Source organism: Ambystoma mexicanum, chromosome 9, assembly GCF_040938575.1.
Source record: "Ambystoma mexicanum isolate Mex_15411 chromosome 9, UKY_AmexF1_1, whole genome shotgun sequence".
NCBI classification, from domain to species: Eukaryota; Metazoa; Chordata; class Amphibia; order Caudata; family Ambystomatidae; genus Ambystoma; species Ambystoma mexicanum.
In genome coordinates, this window is record NC_090931.1 from 1,430,410,573 (window position 1) to 1,430,421,654 (window position 11,082).

The 11,082-nt window shown below is 44.3% G+C and overlaps 1 protein-coding gene across 3 annotated transcripts in view; it reads left to right on the top strand.

The window, feature by feature from the left end:
- The window catches only part of VIL1 (villin 1), a 426,415-nt gene extending 416,167 nt beyond the window's left edge, over window positions 1–10,248 (top strand). For 2 of the 3 annotated variants that reach the window (XM_069616842.1, XM_069616841.1), the window contains exon 21: window positions 9,469–9,717. In XM_069616842.1, coding sequence (XP_069472943.1) covers window positions 9,469–9,582 — 114 coding nt within the window. In that variant the 3' untranslated portion in view covers window positions 9,583–9,717. Of the gene's footprint in view, window positions 1–9,468 lie in introns of all 3 variants that reach the window. The other variant, XM_069616840.1, reaches the window with a different exon arrangement.
- The last annotated feature ends 834 nt before the right edge of the window (window positions 10,249–11,082 follow it).

Below are 11,082 nucleotides of genomic sequence, written 5' to 3' on the forward strand. Positions count from 1 at the left end.
CCTCAGGATGACACTGTGTCGACTACTGATGCCAGTAAGGTCAGCCTAGAGGTAGCCGTTACCCAGTGTCGCGGCCGTCACAAAGATGTAGGCACCTTTGCTTTGCAAGGACCCTGTGGTGCAGAGATGAACTACTTTACAGTAGAAGAGGGGCCACTGGCTTTAAAATGGACTGTCAAGCTCTCTACATTATTGCTCTGGGGTATACCTTTTAAGATCAAAACAGAGTAGTCTCCTGGTCCATGCGTTTGTGCGATCAAAAGGGGGCGGGGCATTACAAGTTCCACAGGTGTTCTAGTAGTATATATGCTGAGGTCCAATAACGTATCACTTTTGTCACCTGAGGGGAGATGAAAGAAGATTGTTGGGCTCTAATCACCAAGGTGGCTGCCAGTATGGTGATGGCCTGAGTGTTCTGGATACAGAAGCATTGGCTGACTAGGAATGGCAGCGGCTAAAACAGAACTTGAAACAGGAGTGGCCTTCCTTGTTGAGATAGAGCTCCCGAGGTAGGGGAGCCTTTTGTTGGGGTACTTCGAAAAAGTCTGCGCAGCAGGTGATTTGCTCTTTCGGAGTGAGAAAGTAGTGTCCTGAAAGGGGCCGAACCGTTCATCATTAGCGTGACCCACCATTGAAGTCTGTGCAGGAGCACGACGAAGTCGCGTGACTGGGAATGGTATTGTTGGTCAGTGTTGGATCAGCAGAGGCAGAAATAGGTGTCTATCAAGTACCCAGAGCGATAGGTCCCACGTTGGCATGGAATCCATGTTGTGGCCTGTACCTATACAGGGGGGATGGGGTGCTTGCCAACTTGGCACTTCACATCAATGGTTCATTGTCAGATTTGCGTCCACAGGTGAGATTTATTTCTCTCTTGATAGATTACCATTCCAAGTAGGCGGTGATGTCTTGGGCTACCGCAGCCATGTCCTGCAGTGTAGTTCAGTTTTCGGACGTGGTGTTCCAGGATGAGGGATTCTGGTGACTCTAGTCACAGCACATTTCAGGTAGGAGCTGGTCTGGATTTTTGTGTAGGTTGGCTAGGATTAATACCAACAGTGTTGTATTGCCCCAAACAAAACTGCCTTGTAGAAAGGTTTAACTGGGTGGTTAAGGGCACCCTCTAGTTGGGTAGGGAATCAGGGTTGGACTGGCACAGTTTGATGATAGGCATGCTGTGAGTATACAGCACCATACCCAACCCTTCAAAGGAAATGACTCCTTCTACAGCCTTGAAACAGAGCTATCCCATATGCAAGCCCGCTTATGAAGGGTTATGTGTATCTGGACCGGAGCACGTGAGTGAGTTTATGAGGAATGTCAGAAGTGATACAATGAGGCGATATCTGAGAGTGCATTGGGGCTGAAAGTTGCCAACTGTGTATGGGTGGACAATCCCAGCTTAGGAAACAGGGGTCACTCGAGTTTGTATGCTAAGAAAAGGGCAAAGAGGACCATGGATACAGTTGCAGATGGAACCAAGCGGAGCCACAGCCAGGCTTTCAGGCAACAAAAGGTGGGGTGTGGCCGAGATTTAGAGCCAAACCGTGTGGTTGGCATGCTACCCAGTGTAGGGGGGTGGGCCATTGTGTTTTCTCCTTTTTAGCTACTTACCCTAGTGATTACTTAATTCAGAGGAGCATTTTTGATGCCCATGAATATTTTGAGCTGTCTCCTGAAAGAAAAGGTAGGAGAGGCAGATTAGGCTGAGTAGGTTTCTGTCCTTGTCCTGGGAGCAAACTAGAACAAAAGATAGGATTCTGCGCGCGAGGAAGATCTTGAACATAGATCTCGGGCGGCTGTGTAGGACAGTAAGGAAAAGGGATAGAGAAGTTTCTATCCGCCCCTGCCTATCTGGGGGCCTACCCCTAGATAGCGCTGGCGGGCTGCCTATCTAAAAGTAGATAGAATAAGGAAAAGGAAACCTCGAAGTTATCGTTCTATGCATATTTGTTAGCATCAATCTAGTTTATTAATTGTTTGTGAGATTCATTTCTTCACCCAGGACAGAAACATCAGCATGGGACCTTGCTAGTATGAACATGTTCAACAACTATGTGGAATAGTGCTCAAACAGTATTGCGGCTATCGTTACTGGGCGGTACTGTGTGTGAACAAACCCCCTTAAAAATGAGTGTGCTTGTGTAGGTAACTGAAGGGTTAATGTGAAGACTGGTCTCAGGGGTCTATGTGTTCCAGTTCCTAGAACTACCCCTAACTAAGATCCGGGAGTATGAAGCAGGGGTTTTCTCGCTGTCTTCCAGTGTTTGTTGACCGGTTTTGGTGGATTGTCTAATTGTTGCCACCTTCTTCAGGACTGTCTTCAAGAGGAATCTAGCAGTTGTCTGCAATTAGGTATGGCTTTTTTTATGAGGCACACTTAACCGTTTCCAACATAAATTAGTAGAATTGGAACAATCTCAGCTTTCCGTAGCTTATGGAGACATTCGAGCTGGCCAGGTCAATTGTCTAACTTGAGTAGGCTCAAATTGATGGCACAGAAGGATCGTGCTGTGTTTCTAATAGCTGCACGGACAGGGGAACAGCTAAGCTCCGCTTCCCTCCAATCTGTGTCGTGGGAGGGGTGGGCACGGTGTGAAGCAGTATCAGACAGGATATAGTTTATCAATCTTGGATTTCACTTTTAGTGACGAGTAGTCCAAACTCAAGGTGCTATTGGGTATAGGGGAATACGGACTCTGGCTACCCCTTAAACTGTCAGGCGTGCCTCACCCTGCGCACGTCTGAAATTGAGCTGTACTAGACCGTTTAGCTTCAATCGCAGCAGCGCTATGGCCTCCCTAGTTTTTGTTGTGGGCGATTACTATACCTGCTCCGGACTCCACCCATTGACAAGCAGGGACTGTGAGCTCAACTGTGAAGTTCGGTGGTCCACTATTAAATGCAGCCTACCAGTAGTGGGACTACTGGAGATAGAACGTTTAACATTTAGCTGTTGAACAATTTTTAAGTATTTAATGTTATAAGCTTAGCTACATTTGAACACGTGTTCATTTTACTGATTCTGTACCTTTCCTTTGTGCTTCATCACATTTTATTGGCTCGGATAATCCAAGCGCAAAGATATTACTGCATAGCTGACTCAGAGACCTATGACAAGACTCATGGCACCTTATATCTTATTGTGGATTTTGCACAAAGCACAAGCACCTAGCCCAAATTATTGGGGGTTCTTAGTTCTCCCTTGAATAGTCTTTGTGTGTGAGCACCTTGACCGTATAGTATATTGCATTATGGATTTCGTGCCCGGCTCAAAGCACTTAATGAAACTCGCACTTTATACTGAGTGAGCGTATAGCTATCTTAAGGAATAGTAGGACCGTGTGTGTCGCGGTCTTCCTCCAGGAGCCACTCATCTACTAAAAATGTCTAAAAGGAGGGCTGCACGTTCGCCATCCAATTGTACTGCTGGCAAGAGAGCGTCTATGTTCATTGATCGAATAGATGAGGCAAATGCCATGAGGGTCCATGTGACATTCGTTGATCTCCAGACTGCATTTGATACACACTGCCCATGAGCCGGCTGCAAAAGGTTCTTTGTGGACTAAATATTCCCCTGCAGTTTCTAGACGCCATTCAGATCTTATATTAAGGGAATGTAGCTGTTGCGCGAAGGGGCATAGATGGAAATACCTCAAGGTCATTCAAGATTGGACAGGGAGTCGGACAGGGGTGCGCTCTGGCCCCTAAGTTATTTTGTATTTTAACAAACAGTGTACTCAGCGAGCTGTTGGACTCCCAGTCCGATGCCCCCTCGCTAGCAGGAGACAAGATCCCGGCCCTGCTGTTTGCCGATGATGCTGTTCTATTGACACTAACACCTAACGGCGTGTGGAAGAATTTAGAGATATTTGTGAACTTCTGTAAGATCAATGGCCTGCCTCTCAGCGTCTCAAAGATGAAATCAATGACTTTTAACACAAGACCGAGGAGATAGACTAGAGCTCTAAGGCTAGAGCTGGACGAGGGCCCCATAGAACAGGTCGATTTTTATGATTATCTGGGGATAAGGGTTATGTTGTCCTGTAGTTGAGTGATGCATTTGAACAAAGCTAGGGTCACACTGGCAAGGTATAGTGGTGCACTGGCAAGATTAACTGCCGAGCAAGGTAACGGTGCAGTTTGCGTCTCCCTCAAGGCCTATAAAGCCCAAGCTAGGCACACCGCTATTTATAGGGCAGTGAAATATTACCTCTGTATTGATTGTGGAAAATAAGTACCTTAAGGACATCTTGGGACGACCACATACCATGCCCAATTTACCTGAATTCTTAGAAACATGGATGCAAAGTATTGAATCTATTTTCCGACTGCGGCCTGTCTACTACTGGGCTCGATAATGGCTGAATGACTCCCCGCTGAAGTATAAAGGAGCCCCGAGGGATGTTTTTTCTCAATCAGAGGGGCCTTCTTTACCCTGGTACGCTTATGCCAAGGAGTTGTTACAAAGCATGGGTCTCAGGGAGTATCGAGCTAACCCTATCATCATAACTAACTTTGCCAAGGTAGCTCCCCTACTAAAGCCCGACTGTGACAATCGCACCAAGGCGGCAACATCATCGGTGCCGATACGTTATTGGAGTATAAAGATGAACGGGGGCTACGAGGTTTACTTGCACTATGTAAATCCAAAATACGAAAGAGCACTGTTCACGAAACTCCAGTGAAAGCCTGGTCCATGTTCTAATGTTATGCTTTGCCGCACTGCTATTAAGAAAACGCTTCTTAAGGCCATTACTGCGGGCCCAAGGTTGCCATTCCATTGCTGAGGCCATGGTGGTTTGCACTAACTCTAGCGATGTGTTCGCAGTCTATGCTACTTGCAAATACCCGGTCTGGGCTTGGAGGGTGAGACAGAAAGAAGGCGGTACAGATGATGTTATTTTGTTATTTTATGCATTAGCAAGGCTGCACTTTTCACTTGCTTTTATCTTTATGTGCTGTTCTTTGATCATTGAAATTTTATGCACAAACTATTTTAATGCATTGTTATATGATGACATGTTTGCTTTTACGACCTGGTTGTCGAAATAAAGCACTATGAATGAATTCTTCTAAGTGCAACATATTGTATAACCTTCACAATTCTTCTAAGTGCAACATATTGTATAACCTTCACAATTCTTCTAAGTGCAACATATTGTATAACCTACACAATTTGTCCAAGTCTGATACATGGGCTAACCTATGTATCTCCCTAGTTTGATACTGGGCTAACTTACACAATTCTTCCAAGTGCACTAACATGTGATATGGCTACCCTTCACAAAAAGTGTTGTTGTTTTGCTTTTGGAACATCTACTGTAATTAAGTGAGTTAGTGTACCCTTACAGGGCTGGCTTTCTCCTCATTTTTGAGAATGCGAGCTACCTCCCGGGGAAAGTGAATATCTACACTGATGTTTATGGCTGTGCCCACTCCATCTTTCTTTATTGCGATGATGGAGACATCGTAATCGAATAGTGCAACCCGCAGCAGATAGCTGCGTGTTCTCCATGACTTCTTGGATGGGTACCATTTACAAGAGCTTTCTGCAGCTCTTCTAAATAACCCGACTTAAGGGGTGCATCCCTTTTGCCCAAATTCAGTCAATTTAGTGTTGTAATCTATTTTAGGCATAGTTGCTAAATTATTCTCAGTGGTTCCCAGATGTACGAAACCAAATGAATAATTGGTTCGTGTATAGACAGGTAAGGAGACTTCCACAAGGAAACACAGAGATTTAACAAGGAATCGAGAAAATAACCAATACCTGATTTCAAGCTAGTTCAACTTCCAGAACTCCTTACTTCAATTCTCATACCGGGTCGTACACCACTATCTGTCATGCAGCAATCGCAGTTTATGAATTGAAAAGCTCTTTGGGAGCAGTAGAGTTAAAGGATTTGGTGAAAGGGGCGACTCGGCATGCAGACGCTCATGTGTTATGGTAAATGGATGTCCCAGGTGGTTCTCGCAATGGCAGATCATTCTCTGCTTTAATTCAAGGAGAGCTTTGGTAATGTTGCTTTCCAAACAGACGTGTTGACCAGCGGTTTGGCACATGCAGGATAACTCATTGGTGTAGCCCAATTTGGCTGTCTCTGGGGTTTAGGCACAGACAGAATGGCTGAGCATTTGGAATAGCCTAGATGCTTCAAGCCTTTGGCACAGACTTGGAAACACATCGACTAGGCCATTTTTGGCTCGGGAGCTTTAGCACAGACCGGATGACTCAGCAGTTTGGCCTAGGCCAGATGACTCAGTGGTTTGGAACAGGTTAGAAAGCTGAACGGTTCCGAATGGAGACAGTGATCACTGGTTTGGAACAAAATACGTGACTCAGTAGTTTGGCATAGGCAACATCCCCAGTGATGTGGCACACTGAATAACTCAGCATTTTACACAGACTGGACGACTAAACAATTTCTCTCAGGCTTATTGCTTCAGTAATTATTCAGTGACTGCAGAGGGTGGATGGTTCAGTGGTGCGGCAGAGACCGGTTGGGCCAGTGACTTCGTACAGAGTAGATGTCCGAGAATTTGGCATAGACTGGGCGAGTCAGCAACTATTCTCAGACTGGATGTCTCATTGATTTTGTACAGACTGGATGACTTAAAAGTTTGGCACAGCAAGAGGACTCAAGCTTGTGGTACTGGCTAGCCAGCTCACTGTTTTGACACAAACTGGATAAAGCAATAGTTTGGCACATGCTGGGTGATTCAATAGCTTGGCAAAGACCGGAAGACACAATATTTTGGCATACATAAAATGGCTCAGTGTGTTAGTTCAGACTGCTTCCTTCAGTGGTTTAATTCAGGTGGACTAAGTAGCTGATTTAGTGCAGACTAGAGGGCAGAGGAAATACCACCAATTGTGGCTTCCGTTACCCCCACTCGTTCTGGTGAAATTACCACTGGATTATGAGTCACAGTATAGCTGTGTTAATCCCCGTTTTTAGAGCCCAAAGAGCTACATTGTGGGCTTGGCAGGTTTACCACGAGTAGTAATGGCCCGTGTGGGAAACCCGCCACGTTTTGGCATTAAAGTGGCTGTTTTACCCGCTAGAGGTAAATCCTAAACCGCAAAGAAACATATAAATTGGCAGTGCTGTAAATCTGGCAGTCATTCCGTTACGCCCAAAAAGGGGCAGTAACGGAATGACTGCCATTTTGTTTTTACTACAGCACCAAACATGCAATCAGGCCTTTGGTGATTTGGCACAGACCCGATAACAAGGCAGGTTGGCACCGACTGGATAATTCAACATTTGGCAGACTCAATTGTTGCTGTCAAACTGCATAGCTCAGTGGTTTGGGACAGGCCGTATTGCTCATGGGTCTGGTTTGCATGATCTGGTTTAATGGCACGGCTAAACGTCCCAAGGGTTTGGCCCAAGTCAGATGGCTCAACATCTACCAGACTGGAAAATGGAATGCCTTGGTACAGTCTGGACAACGTAATTGTATGTCACAGGCTGGTTGGCACAATGATTTGGCACCAACTGGAAAACTCAGCAAGTTATAAACCGGGTGGCTAGGTGTTTTTATATAGATGGCATTGCTAAATAGTTTGGAACAGACTTGGTGAGCACAGCTAAAGTGACTCATTGGTTTGCTACCAACTGAATGGAACAAGGGATTTGGTGCAAATCATACATTTCAGAATAAGGGCAATGGGCGGAGTGCTCAGCCATTTGATAAGAAGATGGCAGACCAGTTTGGCTTTGTACCTTTGCAAAGACTGGTGACCGCTCAGCAAGTCAGGAGAGACTGGATGGCTCAATCGTTTGGCAAAGGCTAAGCGATTCAGTGTTGCCGGCTCCACAAGATACATTTCTGTGAACTGGCTGCTATTTAACTCTATGCCAATGCAAAATCAAGAACTCGAGGCTTCAGGACACGTGAATTGCATTGTTTAAAAATGTTAGATATCTGAGCTCCTGGGAAGTAAGTTATATGCATTCCCACGCCCAGGATGGTGTAGCAAGACTATGTGCTGACATCAATACTTCAAGGGGTTATTCGTCGAAACTAGTCGTGACTAGTAGTAGGTGGCATCTGTAGACATGTTTAAATAGGATCTCGAAGATTCACATATCAAATAGTGACCCTACAAATAATTTTTGTAAAATGGAGACACAGGCAGTTATTAGTTTGACAGCTGTATATTGAATGATCATTTCTTTGACGAATATGAATTAAATAGTACTTGTTGGTTTTATTGAACTTGTTGCTTTAAGTTGTAACTACTGTATGCACAAGCACTTTACAAATGTTATTAGCACTTGGAGGTGGATAACTATATACGAACTTTTAAGTGTACATTTTGTGTAATCAATTTTGAACATTTTATTTACTCTATACACAGTTTTCCCCTATGGACTTTCCTCTTTAAGGTAGTTAATTTGAAGAGTTATTGTTTTTTGTTTGTTGAGCTGGATTTGAACTGTTCACTTAGACACTCTTTTGTCATTGTAGAATAGTTCCTCTGTCTAAGTGGGCACTTTCACCATTGTTATTAGACATATCTGACTCAGTCAGGCATATGCTGGAAGGCCATTTCCTTGCCTAGTGTTACACAGAAAAACATTTTAATCTGCATTACCCCCCATAGTACTTCATTGGTTGAAGGTAGATAGAAGTGGTGATGTCAGAGGTTTTCCATTTATTGGTTGGAGGTAGAAGTGGTGATGTCAGAGGTTTTCCAGGAGAGGAGTGGGAGGGATGGAAAGGGGTAGTACGAGAAAGAGTGAACCAAAATTCCAGTCTACTCAACCAACTTGTCTACTCAACCAGTTTCCCTATACCACATTTTTCTGGATTTGAACAGATAGAAAGGTGAATGGGGGCTTAACAGAACCAGTGAAAAAGGTGAGCAGGGCTTGAATTCACTCCAAGAGTGAAAGAATATTGCTTCTAGTCTATCAATGCCACAGCCCATTGTAATGTAGATCTCTCCAGCATCTTTAACTTTTCGCCGCTCACCGTTGATGGTGGCAGGTATTGGGGAGAGAGAGCAAGAAAAGTAATGTGCGTGGAAGGAGCTATGACTCAGCTATACAGGTTGTCAAGCTTATAGAAAAATAGGTAGATTTATGAGCTGGCATTTACCCCCCAAAAAAGGCCAGCCTTGCTAAGTGAGTCACGGTATTAACCATGCCGTCTTATTAGAATTAATGCCTGCTGTGACATTTCTTGATTTCTGCAAAAAACAAAAAAGGCTAAGCAAGCACTGCAGGGCAGTGGTGAAAACCGCATTAGGGGCTCAGTTTGCGACACATGTAGCCGAGATTAGCCACCCTACACATCCATTTAAGTAATACACTCATTAAGATCAGAAAGTCTTGCACTGGCCCTCACTGTGTTCGCTGCTTTAAGTAAGTGCACGTTCTGATTGGATTTTGCTGTCTGAATTGTGAAAGGAACAATCCTAAATTGTCTCCCCTTCTCCTCCAATTCTAACAGGAATACTTGTCCCGTGAGGATTTCCAGAGCATCTTCGGCATGCAGCCCCACGAGTTCAAGGATCTGCCCACTTGGAAGCAGAACAACCTCAAGAAGGCAAAAGGGCTTTTTTGATCATGAAGAATGCACCAGATGGAAAAAAAATCATGATGATTGGGTGTCCTGAGGGGAGGAAGTTGGTTCAGCATCTATGGCAGTTGCTTTCTTGGACCCAGACCACATTTTCAGAAACTATGCCAAACGTCTGCTTGCTCAATATACCTCAGAGTTTGGCACAGCAGGGTACAAGCAAACCCGACAAAGGCTTGCAATTTGGAATTTTTGTTCTCTATGCATATGAAAAGAGATAATATAGTACGATGAAGACACTGGTCCTATGCTAAAAGTTGCTGCAATGCTGCGGCCAGTCTGCAGGTAGATTTCACGTTCAGGCTAGATTTTAACTAAGGATTCATATTTAAAGAGACAGTAAACTCTATTGTGTCTTCACAGCATTGTGCATTTTTTGAGGCTATGTGAGAGTTTTTTATTTTTTAAATATACTCAAAAACACCAACATCTGATCAACACAGAAACCTTCCTTCATAAAGTTATTGGTTGCTCCTTTAGGATGTTATCCAGATATAAATGCTCCTAACCCATGCATAGGTCCTCATCACACCACATGGTGCTTGGGTGTTGGGAGGAATGTCTTACAATGCATTTTGTTTTGTCTTTGACAATTAGCAGTGGAGTTGACAGCTGTATATGAAATAAATTAACAATCGGTTCTGTAAATCATGTTGTGTGAATTCTGTTTTTTTTAAATGCTGGGTCTACACAGGCTTTAGACAAGCCTTTTTGAAGGATGCAAGCAGACGTCAAGAGTCCAGAAGTCTGAGGTCATGATGCAAGGCTGGAGTGGGCGTAAGGGGTTGGGTCAAGAGAACCTCTTGGGGGAAAAAGACACAGAAATGTTGTAAAGTTGTTCTTGATATTTCCCAACTGAGAGAGCGGCTACGACAAACAACTGCATTTTAAAAAGTATTAGGAAAAATCAGGGGAGCCAAGGGATTGAGCAAAGAAAAGACAGAGAACCTATAGGGTCTATTTTTGGCAGGTGAGATGGGAACGGACTGGATGGGTCTGGTGGCCCTTTGCTCTTTTCCTGTTGGCCCTTCGGACCTTATGGGCGGTTCCCCCTCTGGATGGCTGCGGGCAGCACCGCGGTGGGAAATGGATGGAACAATTGCTGGATCAGAGAGACGCTATCGTTCAAGTGGAGCTCTGATTAATCAAAGTTCATCACCAACGGGCAGCGCAACACATAGAGGTCTCAGCCTACTTCACAATAGGGCACGAGTCCGCTTTATAATCGATCATAATTGAACTTCCTTCATCCCTTTTTTCGACATTTGCAAAATCAGATAGATACCGACGCCTGTCCTAACAGAACTCTTCCAAGTTGTTGCTTTGTAAAGTGTGACAATGTTCGTGATGATTACAAATTATGCCGAGTGCCGTATCATCATCATATTGATATTTCTTTCCACCAAGCATAGAATGCATCATATCACACAACAGACAATTAAATACAGTAGTTTAAACTTCAGATAATGATCAGATAGAAATTAA